Source organism: Lonchura striata, chromosome 2 (genome assembly GCF_050655825.1).
Source record: "Lonchura striata isolate lonStrDom1 chromosome 2, ASM5065582v1, whole genome shotgun sequence".
Lineage (NCBI taxonomy): Eukaryota > Metazoa > Chordata > Aves > Passeriformes > Estrildidae > Lonchura > Lonchura striata.
The window spans coordinates 73,863,247-73,887,825 of NC_140704.1; the positions used below are offsets into that span (position 1 = coordinate 73,863,247).

Sequence of the window (24,579 nt, forward strand, 5' to 3'; positions counted from 1 at the left end):
GATATATGGTGTAAGATGCTGTACACAGTCAGTGTCAAGTATTTGTAAAGCGTTTGGTAACTTCTTATGCACTAAGATAATTACCTTCTAAAATTCCAGAGTTCATCTTTAGATGCTGGTATTATGGTCTCAAACCTGCTTTTAGAAATGCAGTCATGTACAAAAGTAGAATTTCACCTGAGTGAGCAGTATGGAGAAGATCTCAGTGAAGATGCTTGGCAGTATATATTTGCTGTTGATCTACTCTGCTCTCATATGAAGTGGGATTGGACACATGATAATGTTATAAGGTATTGTGGCAATCACATCTTTCAAATGTTTTCCTTTGTGTTTTTTCTGTGGTTTATTTTGGTAGTGTTATTTTTTTTTGTTTGTTTGTTTCCCAAATTCATTATGACTTAGCTTTTAACATAATGAAATACTGCATAGGTATTTAGAAATGAGGATGTTTCAGCCTGATGAGACCTACATTACTGTGTATGTGTGCATTATTTTAAGATAGGAGGAGTGATCAATGAGGAAATGTAGGATTTTATGGCATTGTCCCAAGGAATGAACCCTGTTAGAACTGTTCTAGTAAAGAACTGCTTTCAGAATAGCTGTATAAGATTTTGCGATTAATTGTCAGTGAAGCAAAATGATTGTCTTCTTCTGAATTTACTTGTTGAATTCCTCTTCCCCCACAGTAGAAAATGAGGGCAGAATTTGATATTATAAATAACACTGCTTCCATGCTGAAAGTGAAATATATCCATACTCATTAATGTATTATCTTTATTTCAGTCTGATTTTAATTCTAAAATAATTTTAATACTTAGATTCAATGTCTTAAATTTTCTTTGAACCTATAATCCAGGATATGGACTGCTACCATACTTAACCTTGTTTGAAAGACTCCATTTTGACAGCTACACTGATGTGATAGCCTTGATTTTCTATATAGAGGTTACATGACTTAGGAGACAATTGTTTATCTGTGACATAACATAATAAGTGATACTTATAATAATTGTCTTGTATATAAATTCCATACCTTCATGTAGTAAATAAGTTTTTTTGGTTGAAATACTTTTTAAATTAATAAAAATTAGCTTCAATGAAACATATATAGTCTTAAAAAACTATGCTAAAGTGGTTGTCTGTGAGTTGTGCTGGTAATAGGTAACTAGGTCTATTAGCATAATTCTAAGGATTAAAAAGTCATACTTTGGTCCTTTTAGATTTAAAAACAAGCATCACATCCTATTTGTAACATACAAACTGAATTTTCAGTCATATAAGAAACTTACAGAACATATAAACATGACATTTGAAAGCAATACGATTTCATATACATTTGTCAAGTCAGTCTATGTAAAATTAGTAAAAAACAACAGAGTCATTTGCCTTCATTATTGTATGAATACTATAACCACCCCTTCATGCAGTATGAGATTTTCAAATTCATTTTTCTTTCACAGCAAAGTGCTTTGGCCTTCTATGGATAACTGGATAAAGAAGAGAAAGGGGCATGAAACTGCTCAGTCAATTCGTGATAGTGTTATAGCATTGACACTCAGACTAATTGGTAAGTAATCAAAATTCTTGGTTGAACCTCTATTTTGTATAAGTATATCTTTATGAAACTGTCAGGTCTGTCTGGAAAGGGGGTTGGAGTATTTTTGAATTTTATTGGATCTTTAGGCAGGTATTTTCTGTTTATCAGCCTGTGGAAAGCAGGTACTTAAACTTTGAGAGATGTCATATTGATTCATGATAACAAATACTGACATGCTTTATGTATTTAAAATGAAAAAATCTGTAACCACACATAGAATAATAGAAATCCTGATTTGGAAGGGACCCACTAGGATCACTGAAGTCCATCTCCTACCCTGCACAGTACAGCCCCAGGAATCACACCATGTGCCTAATGCATCTTGAACTCAGACAGGATTGGTGCTGTGATCAGTTCCCTGAGGAGCCTGTTCCAGTGCCTAACCAAACTCTGGGTGAAGAACCTTTTTCTAATAGCTAACCTAAACCTCCCATGACACAGCTTCATGCCATATAGTTTCCAGCAAAATGTATAAAATGTGGGGTTTTATGCAACTTAATACCATAATAAATTTAAGTTAGATTAATTTATTTGGGGTCTAGGTGGGATTTGATGTAAATATATATAATTTGAGTTTCAATAAATATTTTCAGTATGTAGGCTGTATGACATTGTTTATTAAACAAAAATTGCATTATTTCTGAATTTTACACTTAAATTTGTAAACCTATGAGAGGCTGAGTCAATCTGATGAAAAATGCCTTGGGGTCTTTAGTTACACAAGGAATAGGACAATTGTTGTTCCCAAGACAACGTGGTAACAAGAATTTTTTGTAGTTAAAATTTGAATTTTCTGTTGATACTTCAACAGACGGGAAGTATAAAAACTGGGAAGCTGACTGTAAATAGTCAGATACGTAGTAACTCTTTTCTTCTTTCAGGTCGATTAGGACAAATAGGTTTGAAGGAAGGCTGTCTTGCTGCAGTGAAGAATATTAGTTCCGTAGTTGGACTGTTTGTACAGCATGCAAAAGAGGAAGGTAATATTCTTTTAGAGGAACTTGAGTGTAACATCCACAATGTGAAGTTTTGCAATGCCAGAATATAAATTAAAGCACACATGGCAAAACAGCCTGCTCTTGCAGTTTTCGTTAGTGTATAACCGGTCAAACAGTTTGTTTGAGTCCCTTTCTGTTACAAAGTTAATGAGCTGTTAACAGTATTACCGTTTGTTTGAGACAGAGGAAAATTCCAACATGGTATCAGACACTTTGGAATTTGGACTGTTTCATGTAAGAACCTATCAGCTGCATTAGAGATCACTTAAAAGATGATCAAATTAAGATCACTTGAAGGGTGATTGTAACTTGAGCAGTAATAGCTAATTTTTTACCTGAGCAATTTATGCTGAAGCTTACTACTATTCAAATTGTTGTATTGGGAGAAAGACAGTTCAAGATACTGATGAGATGAAACAGGGCGGTTAGAGCAGCAGAGATCCACATTGTTAAGTTATTCTGGATGTTAAGTATTTGTTAATGTTAGGGAGCTGTTTTGAACCACCTGTATAACTTCTCTTCCTTGAAATCTCAAGTTCTAACTTGGTAGGGTGTGGTGTACAATGTCTGTGTTTCAGACTCAATGTAAACCTGACTGTTTTCTTAAAGTCTGATTACTCTTAACTCAAATCACTAGATTCTCAACTCTTGTACACCTTTGAATACTGAAAAGTTGCTGAATTGAGAAAACTGGACAGTGTTAGTATAAAATGGGATGTTACGGAATTTGTTTGCAGGTGGTCATCTTTCAGTGTTATGGTATTAGGCATCACAACTGTTGATGTGTTTTATTTTCAGTTATTGAATAATTGTTTCTATAAATTCTATAAAGATTGCCTAAAACATTCTTGCTTATCAAAGTTTCTATAAGCTAATTTTTGTAAACTTTTTGCAGCTATTCCTTGGGGTGTGCAGCTGGCAGCCGTATATTCACTATGTGACTTGGGTTCAAGCAATCCAGAAGGTATTGTTGAGGTCATCCATGCTTGGAGAGCAAAAGTTCATAACAACATCCCTTCTGCTATAACAAATGGCATAGCTGAAATCACTTCTCTGTGTGAAATGGAGCTAAACTAAAATGTAGGGAAGTGGACTGATCTAAAGGGAGAAGTGCCTTACCAATTAAGCAGTGGTTGGTTCCAGTTAAAAACCATACCAAGTGATGCATCTTCTTGTATTTCATGCTTTTAATCAGAATGTCTGATCATGCAAAGCAAGGTCAAGTATTTTATTTGGCTTTTCTCTTTGAAGGAAGGGTTTTTAAAAAATAAACAAAAATACTTGCTTTTCCTAGTAGCTGATTCGTTATCTAAAGACAAGTGCATCTTGAACTCCTGATATATTTCTGGTTTGATGACAATAAAAATCAGTAACAGTTTTTGTTCTTTTACTTACATCTGTTTGGAGTATGGACATTTGACAAAATATTCAGTGTGACTTGAAAACTTGGCTCTGTTATTTTGTACTATTTTTATAAAGTAACCATTCAGATAGCAGAACCATCCCCAGATTCTGCTTTATTTTGCTTGGGTTGTCTCATAAACTTAATTTAAAATACTTGTGGAAAACAGGTAGGAATTGACTTTTTGTGTAGCCATCATGGATGGAATAACAGATATTTAATCTGTAAACTTGTATATATCGTGTATTCTGATGTTTCTCACAATTGATAGTGTTTCACTTGAGGAATTTTGTGTATATAAATGGAGAGTTAGTTCAAAAAAAGTTCATGTTTCTAATGCTAGCTTCACTACACTCTGTTTTTGTATCTTTCATAATAAAAGAGACAAATATTGTTGTGTTCTTGTTGACCTTTTAAATAACAGAGTTACCTGTGTTTTTAGCTTATATAAATACTATTTTGAGGGGCAGCAGGAAATTACCTGTTAAAGTAATTTCACTGAATGAATTGTCCATAACATTGCAGTTCTGGACATCTCTCCAAAAGTTTCTGGTATGATTTGGAGGCTTGGGAAGTTGCTTTAAAAAACTATTGAAAATTTGTATTTTCACTCTGTGGTTGTGCCCATGTGAAGGCGTGAGCTTTGCTAATGCAGATTCTTATTGTAATGGGACCTAGCATCTGACAGAGTTTTGCAGTACTGATATGCATTGTGATTTTTATGCCACTTCCAAGTATGACTACCAGTGCAGTCTCCTAGCCCTCTGACAGTTTCTTTCCTCTGAGGAAACTGTGTAAAGTGAAGTGGCCATTTATTTCAGTTGCAGCTGTAGCTGCTCGCACTCTGGACATCAAATTGACCTCAGTGAACTTACCACAGACAACTCAGTCGATGAAAATAACCTAGTAGTATTGGTGATACCTGTGCACAATAGGCATTGCTACAGATGTCTATCATGAAGGCTTCCAGTAGGAATTAATATTAATTAATTTGAAGCTGTATGATGTCTGGGACTCTGAGCGTTTTGGTGATTGTGAAGGCTTTGGGGATTTTATGTGTAGCCTTCTACCCTTCTTGTACTAAAATGAGCACAAAATATCTAAAGTGGAAGAAGTCAAAAGAAAGCACAGACTAACAATAAAAGAAAGTGTGGATCATAAATCTGAAAACGAAAGGAAATGGAAAACAGAACAAATAAAAAAAAGAAAGGAACAAAGTGAGTAGAGGATCACAGATGCTTTAGTGCAAAAATATTACACCCCAAAAATCTTCACAGCAAATAGAAAAACCTATTTCCTTTAGAAGTCGTATAAAACATTGGCATATCAAGTATGTGAGATTCACAGGGAAAATACCAGAATTTTCCTAGACAAAAATATCTACAACTATACTAATTTGGAACCAAATGAAAAGAATTCAACCTACCTTCAAACCATTTTCATGAAAAATATTCTGCTTATGTAACTGTAAGAAAAGTTTTTGTGTGTACTGGAATCATAAAACTGATTTTAATTCTGTGTCCCTCTACTGCCCAATCAAACTGCATTGGAGTAAGTAAAATTAGAATAATTAATACCCTGAAGGTGTTTGCTTCTGTTAAATACTAACCACTCATCATTCATAAAAAAAACACTTGTAACTCCAACACACACAGTGTCAAATTCACCATATTTAAAAAGATTAGAATAGCTATTGTGCTAAGCTCAGTAATAATGATTTATAGAAAGTTTACAAAGGTACCAGAAGTCAGGTCAAGATATGTATAGTTTGTTTCTTCATCCTTCCCTGCATCCCAGTTCCAATGTGTTTTAGGGGTTTATTAGTAATTGCACCCAGTTTTCTAGAGGAAGAGCAGGGGATGAGGCTTTTCCGCTTTTCCTTTCCTTTTACTCCTTCAAATCTATTAAATCACTTTTTGAGAATATTTGATTTCCCCTAAATGTTAAAGAAACCACCTTCTTAATATTGAATCTAATAAACTTCCTCTATAGAGTTTACAGCTTGTCTAGAGTGAGATGTCTGGAAGAATTGGTGAGACCCCTGACCCAGATGTAGACCCAGGTGTAGAAAATCCTGAGTAGAGAATGAGAGGGAATGGGGGAGCCCTGAAGGAATTTTCTGATCCTCCAACCTAGGAATTTTCACGTAAACAAATTCAGAACCCAGATGAGTAGGGAAATATCTAGAAGAAAACTGTCATGAGGACTCTAAAGAGAAAACGCTCATTGCAATAAACTGGGCCCTGGCCTATGCTTATCACACACTGCTAGATACTGTAAGGCAACAGAGACAGAAACACAAAGAGATAAATCAGCAACTACCCCAGTAACTTGGACTACAGCCAACACCCCAGCTACTCATGTTGTAGGTAAACCAGACAGTGAGCCTAAGCCCGCAGCTAAACCAGACAATAAACCTAAGCCCACAACTAAACCAACCAATAAGCCTCAACCAATAGCTGTTGCTCCTACCATGACAGATGGAAAGCACACATTTAAAACCAGTCAACCAACAGATAATGATGATATGAAGAAAAGACCCTCAAAACCAAAGTCAGAGGTCACTCTTGAGTCCTTTTCCCTAAAATACTTTCCTAAGAAAGATCTTCCTAAGAAAGATTTCTTAAGAAAGTCTTTTATAACCTAAGAAATAATTATCCTCAATGATCTGATACATCTATAATGAGTTAGTTAGTCCATCTTTGAGATGCTGCAGGTGAGGCTATGATCCTGGACAGTACTGAAGTGACGCATTTGGGATCCCTGTCACATAATCCAATTATCAACCAAAGAATAATGAAGGGAGCTGACCCTCACAGTCTCTGGGCACAGATCCTGACAAATGTGTCACAAAGATATCTGTGTGCAGATGATCTCTATATACAACAAACCCAATAGAAGACCATAAAACGAGAGATTCAATGCTTGAGAGAAATGGCAGTAGCAAAAATTGTCTTCTCAAATAACCTAGACACTGTAAATCCAGACTTAGTACTTACATATCCATGATGGAGCAAAAACTAATACAACTTAGACCACAAAAATACACTGCTGCTTTAGCAGTAATGAAGTGGGATAACAGGGAGAAGACCGTACTTAATATGGTGAGGGAGCTCCAAACATATACAAATACTATACATAACGCATACAAGAATTACAGATTTAAAAACATGTATGCAGAAATTAAAAGATAAAAGAAAATCACAAAGATATTAAAAAATACCTTCTCCAAATCTCAGCAATACAGATCAGAGGTTCTAGTACCAAACGTAAACATCCCCCAGGTGGGGAGAGAAGGTGCACCCCACAAGCTGAGCAGAAATTCTTCCTGCATAATTGTAGAGAAAACATAAAGAGATAAGACAGAAAATCTACTGCTACTCTAATGCAATGGGTGCGTGAACTGAAAACCAACAAAACTCAGAGAAAAAGTTCCACCAAAAAAAAAAAAGCTCCAATAACCCATAACCAAACTGCCATGCATGATGATAATGGCAACATGTCTGATCCCCTCAAAAGAACCTCCACAACATATATCCAGGGAAATAAAGATAACCAAGCTTAGAGAAGCTCTGCCTCTAGCCAGGGAGAGGCCAGGAAAAACCTTGATTTTTACACTGTGTAGATTTGTTAGCCTAACACATCAAAACCACAAAAATACAAAACCTTAGTTAAAACTAGTGAGCAATGCACATTAATCCCATCAAAACAAGTGGGGGCAGAATCTGTTTCTATTGCTAGTTTGACAGGGGGATCACAGAATTTAACTTTAATAGAAGCTAAAGTGAGCCTGACGAGAAATAAAAGAAATACCCTATTGTAACCAACCCAAAAGCCCCATGCATTTTGGGTATAGATTTCCTCTGAAGTATTTCAAAGACCCAAATAGACTCAAGTGAGCATTTAAGATAACAGCTATAAAAACAAAAGACATCAATCAATTAAACTCCTTACCTAGACTATCAGAGAACCATCTACAATAAGATTCCTGAAAGTAGAAAAGCAATGTATACCAAATACCTCTTTAACAATACACTGCCAACAATGCAGAACAACTCGAAATACTGTAATCCTCATCCACAAAATAATCCATAAACCAAAAACCCAAAGAGTAGTCAATAAAACTCACTCACCCTTCAACAGCCCCATTTATCCTATACACAAATCTGAAAGAAAATAGATTTACTTTAAACTATTGTGCCTTAAAGGTAATAACTCCACCATTAAGTGCTACTGTACCAAACATATTAAAACTCCAATACAAACAAAAGTCCAAGGCAGCAAAGTGGTACACCACTATTAACATTACCAATACATTTTTCTCCATTCCTTTAGCAACAAAATACAAGTTTACTTTCACCCAGAAAGACATACAATACGCCTAAAACTGATTGCCCCAGGGTTGGAAACACAACCCCACCATCTACCATAGACTAATCCAAGCTACACTAAAAATAAATAAAGCTCCAAAACATCTACAATATATTGATAGCATCTTTTTGTGAGAAAAAATAACAACAAAAGTGTTAAAAAAGAGAGAAAATAATCCAAATTATCCTGAAAGCTAATTTCAACATCAAAAAAAACCAAAGTTGAGACCTACTCAAAAGACCCAGTTCCTAAAAATAAAATAACAAGACAAACAACATCGGATTCCCACCAATATCGTCAACAAAATCATGTCTCCACCAACCAAAAAGCAAAAACCACAAACTTTCTTAAGCACCGTAAACTTTTAAAGAATACATATTCCTGAATACAACCAGATTGTAAACCCTCTCTACCTAATCACCCACAAAAAACTCTTTCCAATAGAGCCCTAAATGACAACAAACGTTTACCCAAATCAAACAAAAAATCACTCATACAATAACCCTTAGCCCAATAAAAAAAAAAACCCATATGTAAAAAACATACTCTACTCTACAACCAAAAACCATAATCTATCCTAAAGCCCTTAAAAAAACAACAACCTAATAAAGCCCAAAACAAACCAGTAATATTTTAAAATCAAAACTACAAAAAATCTGAAACCAACTACACTCTAACAACAACAACAACAAAATAGAAACTAAAAAAATCCAAACCACCTCAAAAGTAATAAACACTAAATTACAACTCATCCTGGCACCCCAACTACCAATGCTAAAGTAAATATTCAAATCAAAAATTCCCTCTACCTAGCATACTACCAATATGACATAAAACAAGATTACCCTCATCACACAACATACCCATATTAAAAACCTAAATGACCCTGAAATTTTAGAAATAATTACAAATTAACCTAAAAATAAAAGCTTTAGTCTCACTGAAAAAAAAACCCAAGAAATAACTCATACTAAAAAATTCCACCATACAACCATCTCCCAACAAAAAAACCCACATTATACTCTTTTTACTGATAGTTCTTACCACATTATAGAAATAAAACAAAAAATAGAAAGTGTTGGAACTCAAGATGTCCCTCAGACATTTTTAGAGGTTCCAGGCCTTGGTCAGAAGCATTTTAGACCCTGGCAGGCAGCTGGAAACAGCTGTGATTTTGAGTTTGAGCCATGGAATGAGTTACCAACTTTGGAGGTGGAACAAGCAGTTCCCCCCAGAAGAGCTCCAACAATTCAAGCCTATAGCCCACCAGCCCGGGCCTAAGCTGCAGCACTTCCAATGCCAGAAAAACTAATAAGAGACTAAGTAAGCCGAGCTACAGCCTACGAATATGACTGAGTTTATTATCTTTTAAAGCACCAAGATGTTTTTATTGTTCAATATTATTCATATTTTAGACTAGTAAATACTTTGCCTCTTAAATAACTTTTTCCACTTTTCTCCAAAAAAATCTTTTTCCCAAACCAGTTAGAAGAGAAGCCACTTAAATTTACTTTCTTAAAGAAACCCCTTTAGAAGTTTTTTCTCCTAAAATGGCCCTAAACCAAAACAAATACATGAGGTTACCCCCGAGTCTCCCTTTTTTCCAGGCTAAACAACAGCAGCTCCCTCAGCCATTCTTCACAGGGCTTATGTTTCAAGCCCTTCACCAGCCTTATTGCCCTCCTCTGGGTGCATTCAAGAATCTCAACATCCTTCCTAAACTGAGGGGCCCAGAACTGGACACAGCACTCCAGGTGCGGCCTCACCAGTACCAAGTACAGGGCAAGAATCACTTCCCTGGTCCTGCTGGCCACACTATTCCTGATACAGGAATACTGGCCAGGATGCCATTGGCCTTTTTGGTCATATGAGCACCCTGCTGGCTCATGTTCAGTCAGTTGTTGACCAGTACCCCCAGGTCCCTTTCCACCTGAACACTGTCCAGCCACTCTGTTCCCAGCCTGTAGCACTGTAGGGTGCAGTTGTGGCTAAAGTGTAGGACTTGGCGCTTGGAATCATTCATTTCATGTTATTTGACTCGGCCTGTCCAGATCCCTTTGTAGAGTCCTTCTTTCCTCCAACAGATCAACACATTCTCCCAGCTTGATGTCATCTGCAAATTTACTGGTAGTGGACTCAATCCCCTCATCCAGATCATCAATGAAGATATTTGACAGGACTGGGCCTAGCACTAACCCCACTCGTGACTGGCTGCCAACTGGATGCATTCACCACCACTCTCTGTGCTTGACCATCCACCCAGTGAAGAGTGCACCTGTCCAAGCTATGGTGGCCAGCTTTTCCAGGAGTATGCTGTGGGAAAGTGTCAAAGGCTTTGCTGAAGTTCAGGTAGACAACACCTACAGCCTTTCCTGCATCCACCAGGTTGGTCAGTTGGTCATAAAAGGAGATCAGGTTGGTCAAGCACGACCTACCCCTCCTAAACCCATGCTGGGTAGGTCTAATTCGCCGGCAATCCTCTAGATGCATGTGATTCCCCAGCCACCCTGTAGGTACTCAGGATGATCTGCTCCATAACCTTGCCAGGTACCAGGGTCAGGTTGACTGGCCTGTAGTTTCCCAGATCCTCCTTCTGGCCCTTCTTGTGGATGGGTGTCACACTGGCCATCTTCCAGTCTTCTGGGACCTCCCTAGTGAGTCAGGACTGATGGTAAATGATGGAGAACAGCTTTGCAAGCTCATCACATTAAGATGTATTCCATCTGGTCCCATAGATTTGTGAGAATCTAAGTGGCTCAGCAGGCTCTGACTGCTTCCTCCTGGATAACAGGGGTCTATTCTGCTCCCTGACACCATCTAGCAGCTCAGGAGGACAGAGTTTCCTGAGGACAACCTGTCTCTTTGTTAAAAACTGAGGCAGACAAGGTGTTCAGTACCTCTGCCTTTTCCTTATCTTCAGTTACTAAATTCCCTCCCACATCTGATAGAGAATGGAGGTTGTCCTTGCCCTTCCTTTTGCCATTAATGTATTTATAAAAATATTTTTTACTGTCCTTCACAGAAGTTGCCAGTTTGAGTTCTAACTGGATCTCTCTAATTTGCTGGATGATGATGGATTCATTATTGAATGCACAGGCAGTAACCTGTTTGGGTTTTGTTTGGGGGTGTTTTTTTAATCACAGTATTTTAAGGACAAATTGCTCACTGCTTCTATGCTTCACTATTAGTAGTCAGCTTCATAACTGCTGGAATATTGGCCCAAAAGCAAGCCTCACTTGAAGACATGATCCCTACATATGTTAAAAAACTTAGAGTAGTTTTCATACTCCTTATGAAGGAGGAGGAGCAAGAGGATGACAGGCTGAGAAGATCCACAGACAGCACAAAGGTTCTGAGTTATTAGGAGAAGAGGGGTACAACTGCTGTGACAGTTTTCCTACTCTCTCAGTGCTGCTTTGCCATATCAAGGTTCCTCCACAAAGCTGTCTCTCTCTGCTGTAAATGTGATATACCCTAGCACTTCTGTTTTAAGCCAGTATGGATAGAGAGCTTGTCCTGGCTAACAAGATAAGCACGTATTCTATTTGCCATCTGTTGGAGGTTGGGCAGTTTTCTTATCTCCCTCCAGGGAGACACTGAAATTTTGAAACTGTGGTAATTTGGAGGGAGGGGGTTTACCTTTTCCATTTCACAGGAGGCTCTTGCCTTCCTTCACAAACTCCTGTCTTTTCAAACCAAGACAGAGCTGAACCCCCATTTATCTGCCTTCTCTCCTACGGCCATAGTAATAAATAGCTCCTGCCTGGCCTGAAACCCTGAAGTAGAGCCTGTCAGTCAAGGGGGATGAGAGCACAGAGCAATATAAAGCCTTTTTTTTTTTCCAGACTTCTGGGTGTATATGTGGCATATAGGAATTTATTTCTGATGCCCATCTTGGTTATTAATTCCCCACTTTTATTATTTAGGGCAAGCAATGGAAATTTTTTGTATACATAGTCTGTCTTCTCATTGAGGCTTAATCTTCAGAGGTTATAAAGCAATGTTAGCAATGGACCATATCTAGAAAACAAGCTAGAGAACAAACTTCTGTCCAGATGTGTTGGTTTTGTATGGCCTGGGTTTTGGTAGTGGGGAGGCCACGGAGGTGGCTTCTGTGAAAAGCTGTTAGAAGCTTCCACCATATCCAGTGGAACGAATCTCTGATGGCTCTGAAGACAGACATACCACTGGCCAAGGCTGGGCCAATTAGAAATTATGGTAACGCTTCTGTGATAACATATTTAAGAAGAAAATAAAAACAAAGTGGTGGCACAGTTTGAATTCCAGCTAGAGAAGACAAGAAGGTGAGAATATGTGAAGGAAATAACATGGAGACACCAAAGTCAGTGAAAATGGAGGGGGAGGAGGTGATCCAGGCACTGGAGCCGAGATTCCTGTGCAGGCCATGCAGATCCACAGGGGTTGCAGAGATCCATTTGTAGCCTGTTGGGGAGGTGCCTGTGCCAGGGCAGGTGGATGCCTGGAGAAAGCTGTGATCCAGTGGAAGAGTCAATGGGGAGAGGGGGTGTGGAGTTGCGTTATTTGTATGTTTTATTATCCCTGTATTATGTATTGGTTTATTCCTTTGTACCCCCATGTACAACTTGGTTTATCCCCAGTTTTCCCGCCTTGTCCTCCCTTCCCGCCTTCCCAGTATCTATCCGTCACCCTGAAAGAGGCATTTTACCCCCCCCGGGTGCCTTGTCTATCACTCAGTGCCCCTTCCCATCCATCCAGAAGCTTCTACTCAGGGCACCGGGTGATTGGGCGAGAACCTGGGGCTCCCCCCATATCTTTCCCCCATTGGACTCCACCATATCCCCCCATCCCGGAGCCACCCCCTATCCCTATCCCCATTGGTCATTGGATACCCCTCCCTTACAGTTTATAAGCCAGTGCAAGCACCTTGTGCTTGTTCCTGTTGGCTGGCACCGTTCTAGGATATTTGGCCCCGTTGGGCTGCAATAAACTCGGACTTAGCCCCCAGCAGGATCCGCTCTTCATTTACCACCGCGAGGCTTGCTAGCGCTGCCCGGAACCCACAAAGGCACTCTCCAAACCCCAGCTGGGAGCGGCGGAGGGTGCCTCCATCGCCCGCCCTCGCCCCACAAGAGCTAGCCGGGGCTGAGAGAAAGGGATTTGGGGCGGGCTCCCCAAGGAGGCACCAGCTTCAAGGATGGTGCAGCCTGTCCTTGGAGGACTGCACCATGTGGAAGAGTGACCCATGCTGCAGCAGTTTTGGGAGGACTGCTGCTCATGAGAGTAGACCCCTGCTGCAGAAGTTCATAAAGAACTGTGTCCTGTGGGAGGGACCCCACAATCTCACAGGGGAAGGGCCCCTCTCCCTGAGCAGTAGATTTCAGGTGACAAACTGACCAAAACCCCCCATGCCCTGTCTCCCTACACTGTCAGTGGGAAGGAAAGAGGGTTTGAGGAAGATGTTTTTAAGAGCTTACTGTACTTCTCATTATCCTCCTCTGATTTTATTAGTATTAAATCTACTTTGTACCTCCAAGTTGAGCCTGTTTTGCCCTTGGAGTGTCTTCTCCCAGTCCTTATCTCAACTCATGAGCTCTTCATTAATTTTTTCTCTCTGCCCAGCTGTGGCAGAGGGTGAGTGAGTGACTTTCATGGGTGCCTGGCATTTGGCCATGGTAAAACCAGTCAAAGGCAGAAAAGGCAAATGATGTGGATCTGTTAAATTTTATGCAATCCACATGTATCAGGATGCCACAGCTTGAAAAGGGTTCAGATCAATCTTCCTTCTGCAAATTCCTGCTTAACATTCATGTAGCAATCATTTCACTAAAAGCAGTCTGCAATTATGTCTGTGAAAGATGTAAAGTGTGTTAAACTGCTGCGGTGGTGTGTCTTTAATTTGATTTTTGTTCAATATCTGTTTCCCCCCCCCATCCCTAATCTCCGCCTCTCCCCAGTTGTCAGTATTCCCTAGCTCTCCCCTAACCCCCTCATCTCCAGGTTGTCAATCCTCCCTTTCCCTGCCCCTTTCCCTGGAGCCTTCCCTGTCATTCATCCTAGCCCCCTCCTCTGCTTCCAGAGCATTCCCTGTCTGTTTAGTGAGACTCGAAACCCTATTGCTTATTTTGTGTTATTTCACTTCCCTGCTCCCCCTGATAGGTTTGTGATGGGTTAATTCTGCCCTAAACTCCTCCCCTGCTGTTCCCTCATTGGTTGCTGTTCCTACACCCGTCTCCCTGAACTCTTGTATAAAAGCTCTGCTCCCGTTCCCGAGGGGGTCTTGGGGCTCACTGAATAAAACCATCCTGTTCACCCCCAAGTCCCGTGTCGCCTTCGTCTGTTCCCGCACCACCGACTGGGACAGCAGAGCTTCGCAGGGGGAGCGGCCGCCTGTTCTCTTCCCTCTCGCCGCCCAGCACGGCACCGCTCGGGGAATCACGGCGAGGGGAGTGCCTGCCGCGCCACGACAAACTGCAAAGTTTAGTGTGTGGGATTTCACATCATTAGGGTTTTATCTTCTGCAGCCATGTTTCACAAAACAAAAGGCAAATGCACCAGTATTTAATGAAAAAGTTGGAGATAATTCTGTTAGGTGTAAACTATTGTCCAAGTCTGAAGCTAAGATTGTACCAAGCTGCACCTAAGCTCTGTGAGGAGTTTAGAAAGCAAGAGGATCTACTCTGAACTTGTGATTCAACAGGAGAGTCTTCCTTATTCTTTTTTTGTCTTTGGTCTCATTGTAAATAATTCTAAAATTATTCTAATTAGATTTTTCTTTGTATGTTTCATCCATGATGAAGTGAATCTTGTCATTGAGCTTTATTTCACACTTTAATATATGTATATTAACCCCACTTTTGCTAATATCTTTCATGATGATTCTTTGAGTGACCCTAAACCATATATTTGTGACAAATCGGTATAGTTGACAGGATCCTAGATGAGAATTTGTGACGCCCTGCTGCACTGGTTTCTCTAGGAAACCCTTCAGCTTATTTCTACAAAATTTACAAGGTCTAAGAGCAATACAAGCAGAGGATAACCTCTCCAGAAACTATTGCTGTATCTGTCATTAGGCAGACCCAAGGTTATTTTTCATTTTCTTCATAATGACTGTATAGAAAGAGAGCATCAAGGCATGTGAGCAGCACCCCAAGAATATTTCAAAATTAAATGTTAGAGAGGCAATTTAGCTGATTTGGGGAACTTGCAATGTGACAAAAGAACACCAGACAATCCTGACAGACAAAAAAAGAACACCGCGAGAAAACTGTCTCTGCAAATGCTGTAGCTTTCAAGTACTGCAAGGAACTAAAACCATTAAGGCAAAGGACACCGTCTATAGAAAACAGGCATGCTCCACATTGACTAGGTAAAGCAGTTTTCCTTCACTTTCTATTTCCTTGAACAATTCCAGCCTTGGCATAAACCCCTGTGCACCATGCATTAAGCTGGGAGCCTGGCTATAGGAGGCACCCGGTCTGACAGAGAGTATCTTTCTCAAAACACTTTCGGCTGCCCAGCCCTTTCTGGGTGGGCTGGTAAAACTGGGGCAGTGAAAAGGCCCCTCACGAAGCTGTTCGCTCCCCTTTCCATCACGACTGTTGCTTTCCTTCCTCACCACCGCGTCCTGTGCGGCAGCGTCGGGGCTATGCCCCTGCCAGCGGCTGATGGGTCTGCTGCAAGGGCCCCCTTGGATTTGAAAAAGAAATTTCTCGAGACATCGGGACTGCGACCCACACGGACGAATTTTCACGTACATTCCGGGGGTCCCAAGGCATTTTCCGCCTAAGCTTTTCAGCCCAGGCTGCGCCGACTGCTGCCGCGGCGGAAGGAAGTCGGCCCGCCCGCCCGGGCGCTGCCCAGCCCCGCCGCGCTGCGGGGCCGGCTTTGGCGAGGCCCCTCCCTGCCCGCCCGGGCGCTGCCCAACCCCGCCGCGCTGCGGGGCTGGCTTTGGCGAGGCCTCTCCCTGCCGCCCGGGCGCTGCGCAATCCCGCGCTGTCTTTGGCGAGGCCCCTCCCTGCCCGCCCGGGCGCTGCGCAATCCCGCCGCGCTGCGGGGCTGGCTTTGGCGAGGCCCCTCCCTGCCCGCCCGGGCGGGACCGCGGCGCCATGCGATTTCGGGCAAAGATCGTGGATGTCGCCTGCCTCAGCCACTTCAGCCGTGAGTATGCCGGGCCAGGCTGAAGGGCGGCAGTGCCTCGCTGAGCACCTGGGGCCGGCTTTCTCGGGCTAAGAAAAGAGGAAGGGAGGCGAGGACCGCCTGCTTTCCTGGGAGGACGTGGCATGAGGCGCTTTCCTTCGCCCCGAGGTGTTTAGGAGTTTGCGAAAGAGCACGAGCTGCGTTTGTGAAAGCTGAAGGTTTTTCCGTCCCGCAGAGACGGGGGTGCGTGGAGCGATCGCTGTGTGATGTCTCCTCCCTCCCTTCCTCCGGCAGGTATAATTAACACAGTCGCCAAGTTAGCCAAGACCTGCATCCTGCGCCTTACTGTCTCCAAGCTGTATTTCATCCTCTCCGATAAAGTAGCAAATGGAGGCGCCAGTCTGTGGTGTGAGCTGAACCAGGTGAGCCCAGGAAAGTTCAGTGACCACATTTTGAAAACCAGAGCATGTAATTGGGTTTGACGTACGAGGCATTTCTTGTAGCCCTCACCTTCGATCTGCTAGGTCTCTCAGGGTCTGTCTGGTTGCAGGTGTTTCAGGTAGGATATTCCTTTTTTCCTTGGTAGTCACTTCAGTGTAAAGCTTCAGTGTGTGCTGGCTCACATGGGCCTGCCCAAAACTGGAAACGGGAAAGCATAACTCACTGTCTAATAGACTGATAAGGTGTTAGGGGAGTAAGTTAATTGGTTTAGCCTGAAGCAATGAATTTTCATGGTTGTGATTCCTCAGGTGATGTGAGGCAGAGGGGAGTTTCTGGTGTACAAATGCAGTTCTAAGTTTAAGGTCCGATAAATAAAACTTGCCTCTCTTATTTGCTTTATTTCCCGACTTTCAAAAATTGTAGGGGAATTTCTTCGATGAATTTCAGATGGAAGGAGTAGCTGCAGAACACAATGAAATCTATCTAGAGTTTGTGCCTGAGAACCTGTCAAGAGCATTAAAAACTGCCCAGAGTGCTAAGGCAGTGAAGATCAAGTTGACTAATAAACACTGTCCCTGTCTCAGAGTTGCTGTGGAGCTAGTAAGTTCAACCATGCTTTCACGTTCATTATTTAAAATTTAGTGCGTTTCCTAAGATCAGAGGGTAATATTTGGTGTAATTCTAGAAAACTAAAGAAGCATTGTACCATTTTCCCTTTCACTAACCTTTCTTGCCATCATGGTTGGTAGCATACAGAACCAGATTTATATTTTCCAAAAAGCAAGGAGGAGGTGGAGGAAGAATTCTGTGTTATTGAAACAAGTTTTTCTAATGTCTACTTTTCTACCTTCCTTCATCCTCTGTATCTTCTGTGGATTATTGCCTTTTCATTGAAGCCATTAAATGAAGGAGGTTTCAGTGTTTGGCTCTGTGTTTTGCCTTTGGTTTTCCTGATATTGTATGCTGACTTCTGATTCTTTTATTGTTAACTCCGCTGATTCACTTCTTCAGCTCTTTGGATAGCTTATAGGTACACTAATGACTGATACATCACAAACTCTTCCTCATTTGAAAGGGAAGCCCACTTTAAAGCATATTGATAGGAGCTGAGGGAAAACGAACTGAGTTTCAGGCATGTAGTTATAGCATTTCCTAGAGTGGGTCTAAAAAATTTAAATTTAGAATTCCAATCTTGTGTTTAACTGCAAGAGCATCCTCTTTTTCCCTGAAGCCATCCTTACCAAGCAGCAGTAGGATTGTGACACATGACATTCCTGTGGGAGTTATTCCCAGAAGAATGTGGAATGACTTCAGAGAACCCAGCGTGCCAGACTTTGATGTAAGCCTCTGCTTTTATTTTCCCTTCTGAAAGAGGAGCTTGCAAGTGGAACGATATTGCTATAGATTATATTACTGGTGGGGTTTGGAAAGGAGTTGAAAGGAAAGAGGAACGACTGGAGGCTACAGGTTTTTTTTTGGGGGGGGGGGGGGGTATGGAACATGGCTTCAATCCTGACAAGAGAGCCCAGAACCTATGGAAACAGAGTGGGTGATTGCCAATTGCTTCTGTGATGTTCATGGCAGAGGAAGGGAGGAGAAAAGGACTTGCTTAGCTTTAGTCTGGAGCACCTCTAAACCAGACAAGTTAGACTCTTTCAGCTGTTCAGGTGCTGAATGGCCCAAATATCTATTCTTTCTGAAATTTATGGCCTATCTGGCAGAGTTAGAGATATAGGTGTTTCCTCCTGGTTTTAACTCTTAGCAAAATTGTAAGGAAAGGTCCTTAAACAAATATGCTCCTATTTGAGATTACGGATGTCTATTACCTCTATAGCTAAGAGTATTTAGATTCTGAAGACATACAGAATCTTGACATATTGAAAAAACTTCTAATATTTTGTTCTTTTATTTTAGATTTACACTGGTTGCAATAATTACATTTCCAGCAATTACTGCAGTATCATAGGAATCTTGTTATTTTCTTTTTGGCTATAGTAATTGACTATTTAATAACACAGATAGTTCATGTGAAAGCGTGATCTGCAAAAACATGCCTCTATTTTGAACATAGACTTGGAATATTATGTCTGGAATGATTGCTAGACTGATGGCTTGTTGGTATAATGGGAAAGAGTTCCTCTGTTCCTGAGACATTTGCTGATTTCAGATAGATTTTGTGCACCCTGAATGTCATAGATAACACTGTCCAAACTATGATAAAATTGAAAGTAGAAAACAATGTGTCCCAATCACATCTGAAATACTTGTGCAAATGCAGTTCTTATGTATTCCTAGGTCAGTATTTACTTACCAGTGCTGAAAACAATGAAGAGTGTTGTGGAAAGAATGAAGAATCTCAGCAATTTCATTGTAAGTTAAGGCACTTAAAGCATGCTTTCTACAGATGTTATTTCATGAGGGACATAACATGTTGCCTGAGCTAGTGCTGCCACATTATCTTATTTTGAGATGACTTAGACATTGAAATCAAGGCATCTGAAGCCTATGTAAAGACTGAACAGAATGATGGGATTTATTTTAGGATTTACACTGAAAAGCTTTTCCCGGGCTTCTCAGAAAATGATGCTCTTTGTACTACATCCATGAAAGAGCATGGCATTGTGTTGCTACAAGCTACTCTTCATAGCTGGTAAGAAATTTCAGTCCTTCAGGAAGCTAGCTAGAGACTTTCCAGGCTATTCCATTGAGGAAATGTCTATTAAGTGAGTGTTGTGTTAGGTGTCTGTGAATGAACTTTAGGTAAACTCGATGTAGGATTTAAAGGAAATTCTGCTAATAGCTCCTGGATGTTACACTGTGCTTTAGACTGACATGTTGGATTTGCAGTCTACCTTGGATTTCTAGAGTGCCAGTGGGCCTTTTAACTGAAAGAAGCCCTCTGCAGTTGGACAGAAAAGGGCTTTGGTTTTTTATTTAATTGTTTGTGCTCACAGTCACTGTAATTGACTGACATGAAAGTTAGCAAGTAAGTGTTGAGCTTTGAAATAATTTGGGTTTGATGCTGTTCATACCACTTTCGATAAATAGGAAATTTTCTGCTAACTGAGAATCTTGAAATTGAAACAGTTTCAGTTTTTCAAGACTTGGAAGAGTTGAGAGATTATCCTGGGTTACTGGTGGTTTTGCAAATGGCAGCCATCCTGCAAATACACATCAAACTCTTTCCTTTGTGAGGTTTTTAGGGGCTTTTTTTTATTTTCTTTCCTCCCCCCATGTCCTTGGTGGATATGTTTATGCAAAATGGAACACAGTGCTTTTGTTTCTAGAGCTGAGGCTCTTTTCTCACACAGGATAGTTGTATGATGGGATTGAAATTATGCTAAGTGCCTTGCTTTCATGTTGTTAGAAAACAAAAACATTGTGTCACAATTAATTATTTTTGCAAGATGCATCCTGGTAATAAAACTGGTCAAGATCAGTGCTGCAAAATGGGCTAAGAAGTAATTTCTGATAGTACTTGTCCATTATTTGCGAGCTTGGCATCTCCATGCTATATGATTCTGGTTGCAGTACAAGTATCTTTTTTTTTTTTTTTTAATTACTGAGAAGTCATCTAATTACAGCAGAAACAAAGTGCTTAGTTGTGCTTTAGGAATCCTCTGATCTGCTTGGGATTTTTGTAAGACCATATATTGTCTCCTTCAAATTTCTTCTTCCAGTTTTCAGGATGGAATTTGAAAGCTTTTGGCACTTTTCCAGGATTTCTGTCAGTTCAAAGTCCTTGAAGTTACTGATCTGATCCAGATGTCTATTTTAAATTCTTGAAAGCAGCCCTGTCAGCTCCTGGTGCATCCCATTTTCTGTGTGTGCCATATAGACTGTGTAGGTACCTTTCTATTTGTTAAATAACTGAATGGAAATTCAGGAATCTTTGTATTTCTACATCTTCAATCTCATTTCTGAAGCTTTTTCCTCAGCACATGAACTTCCTAAAGCGAATACTTGTTCTAAAAGTACTGGAGAGCAATTAAATTTCTTTCTTTTCATAACTTCTGAAAGTTTGGTCTAGAGTAATTCACATGGGAATGATGGGAAATGCACTTTATAGCTGAACATTCAAATGTTCGACCATTTTCAGAAAGTGACTTGCACTGAAGTACTCCTGGAAGCTTGTATTTGAACAAAACCAAACAGTATTCTTCTGTGTGAAAGTGGTTTGCCTAAAATTGAGATTGATTGCAGGTGATTGAAGCAAACTTGAGTGGTGAAATGAACTTGAAAATAGAAACTGACTTAGTATCTGTAACAACACATTTTAAAGACCTGGGAAATCCTCCCTGGGGTAAGTTTCCCTGTTACCTTTTGTGTCTGTCTGATCTCATTACTTAAGTATGTTGCTTATAACAGTACTTTTAAACTTTTATTCTTTTTAGAAAATAGCATCAAGTACTTTGAAGTCTTCAAATGAAATCTTAAAAGAAAAAGTGGAGTGGCCAGTGGAGTGTCTGTTCCATGTTTGGGGGGTGGTGGGGAATCTCCTCCATTATTCTTGACAGTTTGGTAGGAAAACTGGGATTTCTTCAGCAGTTTTCAGGTGTGTCCTTATGGGTGTTGAAACTGCTTTTTATGTTTGGACTAAGTGTTGTGTTCTTACACTTTTAGCATCAGAGGACGGATGTCAAAGTTCTGCTCAAGGCAGAGATCTGGAAAGTATGGCTGAAGCATGCATAGACATCAAGAAGCTGCAGCAGCTGCTTGCTGGACAGCAGGTCAATCCTACAAAAGCATTGTGCAGTAAGTTCAACAGCTCTGCTTGTGAACTCAAATTAAGTAGGGTTGTTTGCCATACTTAGTTTCAGCAGAATATCCTATCTTCTGTTTTATCTGGATGAAAGTCAATTATTTTTACTGTACCCAAGGACTTCTAATATTTATATTTTTAGGTAGTTAGAGTCAGGTCCTAGGCATTTGGGAAAGGAAAAATAAGTCTGGCTGTTTTAAAAGTCTCAAGCTCAATACTCAGACTCACTAATCATATGTATTGTCTTGTTATCTTTGTTTAAAGTTGTTACTAATGTTTATTATTATTTTGAGATATTATTTTTTGAAAGTCTTAAAGCCTCCAACTTCTAGCAGAGAAATTTGAATTTACTGGCGTGTTTTCTTGGTTGACTTTTTTTTCCTTTGGATGCTTTCTTACACTGATTCTAATATTAAAATGCTTTTTATACAGCTAGTGTTTCTAGCCATAGAAACAATACTTCCTTTTTAGCAGAAGTCTATCCAAGAGTTTATGTCCTATTTTTATAACTGTGCTTTTCTTGAGAACATATGTTTGTTATGGTTTAATGGAGATACTAAGAATTTCCCAAGGAAGATTTAAATAATTGGTGTAGTAATATAAACCTGTACATTATATATTTACTTCTTGGTATCATCTTTCATAGATTATTAATGCTTCACAGACCCTCAAGGATTTAAATTATCTAGTTACCCTTCTGTTAGAAGCGGTGGAAGCATTCTTTTTATGGTGACATCTTTAAAAGATGTAATTTTTGAGTATTTTTCCTGCTTTAAGGTGAATTTGTGTTTTAATTTTTTTCCTCACAGATATTGCACGTAAAAGAATTGTCCACTTCATCTTGCTCCATGAGGAGGTTTCACTTCAGTATTTTATTCCAGCAATTGCCTGAGTGTTTTGGAATCTTGGTCATTTTCCAACCTGAGGCCTCTTTCATCAAGTCTGAAATCTTTCCTGAGTTGCTGGAGTATTTTGATGTGAGACACTGTTAGACATAGCCATCAGATGGACATTATTTCAATATTTATACAAGTGTTCAAAATCCAGCCAGCCATTTTTGTGAATAGTTATATGCTATGAGAGACACAGTGTTGCGGAATGTTGGTCTATCTTACTCTTAGGAGGAGCAAAACTGAAATTTGCCTTAGCCACAGGTCAAAGTATCCCGAAAGCACACTCAATTAAATACTTCAGTCTCCTCAAAAACCTAAAGGTAGAATTCACCTCTGGAGCTGCTGCTGTGTGTATGCAGTATTGCGCAATGCAATCCATGTTAAGGGATCTCTGTGCAAGCTATCATACCTCCATGAAACAGGAGAGCCTGCTGGAGGGTTGCCTGATTGGTATTTGCCTGGACAAGTATGCACAGCCCTCCTGAAGTGGTATGGAATTGAATTCTGTTCCAGCAGGAATCTTTTGATTAGACTTGCTCTAACATATCTCAGTAGCTCTGTTCGTGCTCACTTTTCGTTTAACTCTTGTCCTGAGACGATGAGCAAAAGAGTCTGGATTACTTTGTTAATGTAGGCAGTGAAAATCCCTATGTACAGAATGAACACCATATGAGGACATGTGTGAACACAGCAATTGATGTGAAATAAAGAACAGCAATTGGTGTGAAATAAAAAACAAGCTATCTGTGGATCACATTTTTTCCCTTTCCAAATAGAAAACATTGTACAACCTGTGTTGTTATGGTGTCAAGACATGGTGAGACTGTGTGTAGGCTCTCATACCGAGCAGCCAAGAGCATGACTGAATTTCACTCATAGGAGTACTGCCCCTGCTTCTACCTCCTGGTTATTTTCTGAAGTCTTTTCCTCCTTATTCCATGTGTGATTTATTTGTTAGCCTGGTATGTTCCATGCAGCTTTTAATTGTTTTAGTGATTGAATATGCTGCCAAATGAGACTGGGAGTTTTTTCTAGAAAGTAGCTTGTAATGGTCAGAAGTGCTGGGATTTTGATTGTTTTGGCTTTTTTTAAGGGGCATTGACATTAAGGGAGCAATGAATCTTTTGTCCATGGAGATGCAAATGCTCAAGAGAAGGCTGAAGGAGAGGCAGTGGCAATGAGAAGATAGAATAGACTTGCAGTAATGAGTGTGATGACTGACTGTTTATAGACCTTTCTACCTACTCCCTCTTTGTTCCTCCCTGCTCTCCCTTGCCCTGCACATTGCCTTATCAGTTGTCATATTTCCACGGACAGCTCGTAACATGCTATGGTTTGCATCTTTCCTATTTGCAAAGTCTCATTTTGCCTATGTTGTGGGTTGACCTTGGTAAGCAGCCACTCACTCACACCTGGTGGGATGGGGGAGAGAACTGGAAAGGTAAAAGTGAAAAAATTCACAGGTTGAGATAAGGACAGCTTAATAGGCAAAGTCAAATACGTAATTAATTCACTACTTCCCATGAGCATAGGAGTTTAACCATTCCCAGGAAAGCAGGGCTCCATCATGCATAACACTTAGTTGGGAACACAAGTAAGACTGTATAACTCCAAATGCCCTTTTCTTCCTTCCTCTTTTCCTTGAGATGAACGCAATGCTGTATGATGCAGATATCCCTCTGGTCAGTTGGGGTCAGCTCTCCCAGCTGTGTCCCTACCAATTTCTTGAGCACTCCCAGCATATTTGCTAGTGGGACAGTGTGGCAGTAATACCTTGACACTACATAAATGCTAATCAGCAATAATAAAAACATCACTCTGTTATCAGCATTGTTTTGATCTGAAATCCAGAACACAGCACCATATAAGCTACTATGAAGAAAACAAATTCTATCACAGCCAAAACCAATGTAGCCTGCTGTTTCTTGATAGCCCAACTGACAATGGAAACAGATATTTTCAGTTGGTTTTTTTTCTGGTTACTATCTTTATTA

At 40.3% G+C, this 24,579-nt stretch overlaps 2 protein-coding genes across 3 annotated transcripts in view; both read left to right on the forward strand.

Moving 5' to 3' along the window:
- The window catches only part of ICE1 (interactor of little elongation complex ELL subunit 1), a 40,164-nt gene extending 34,584 nt beyond the window's left edge, over positions 1-5,580 (forward strand). Inside the window, exons 17-20 of the mRNA XM_085571593.1 lie at positions 100-290; positions 1,461-1,567; positions 2,479-2,577; positions 3,491-5,580. Of these exons, the coding sequence (XP_085427719.1) occupies positions 100-290; positions 1,461-1,567; positions 2,479-2,577; positions 3,491-3,672 (579 nt within the window). The 3' untranslated portion in view covers positions 3,673-5,580. The remainder of the gene's footprint in view (positions 1-99; positions 291-1,460; positions 1,568-2,478; positions 2,578-3,490) is intronic.
- Positions 5,581-16,440: 10,860 nt separating this feature from the next.
- On the forward strand, positions 16,441-23,324 carry HUS1 (HUS1 checkpoint clamp component). Of its 2 annotated transcripts, none has more exons than XM_021538413.4 (8): positions 16,441-16,657; positions 16,784-16,911; positions 17,354-17,530; positions 18,162-18,269; positions 19,226-19,300; positions 21,134-21,233; positions 21,554-21,685; positions 22,502-23,324. In XM_021538413.4, the coding sequence occupies exons 1-8, from the start codon at positions 16,633-16,635 to the stop codon at positions 22,582-22,584; spliced, it is 828 nt and encodes a 275-aa protein (XP_021394088.3). In that variant the 5' UTR covers positions 16,441-16,632; the 3' UTR covers positions 22,585-23,324. The 2 variants fall into 2 exon arrangements, with proteins under 2 accessions (XP_021394088.3, XP_077641521.2); XM_077785395.2 differs by having other exon boundaries at positions 16,441-16,510.
- Positions 23,325-24,579: the final 1,255 nt, after the last annotated feature.

What these genes read in the sequence shown, in the direction of transcription:
- HUS1 (XM_077785395.2), top strand. Translation starts at nt 16,459, where the DNA reads ATGCGATTTCGGGCAAAGATCGTGGATGTCGCCTGCCTCAGCCACTTC. An exon ending in AGAATCTCAGCAATTTCATT is followed by an intron (nt 19,301 to 21,133) that starts GTAAGTTAAGGC and finishes GATTGATTGCAG; the next exon opens with GTGATTGAAGCAAACTTGAG. An exon ending in TCCTACAAAAGCATTGTGCA is followed by an intron (nt 21,686 to 22,501) that starts GTAAGTTCAACA and finishes TTTTCCTCACAG; the next exon opens with ATATTGCACGTAAAAGAATT.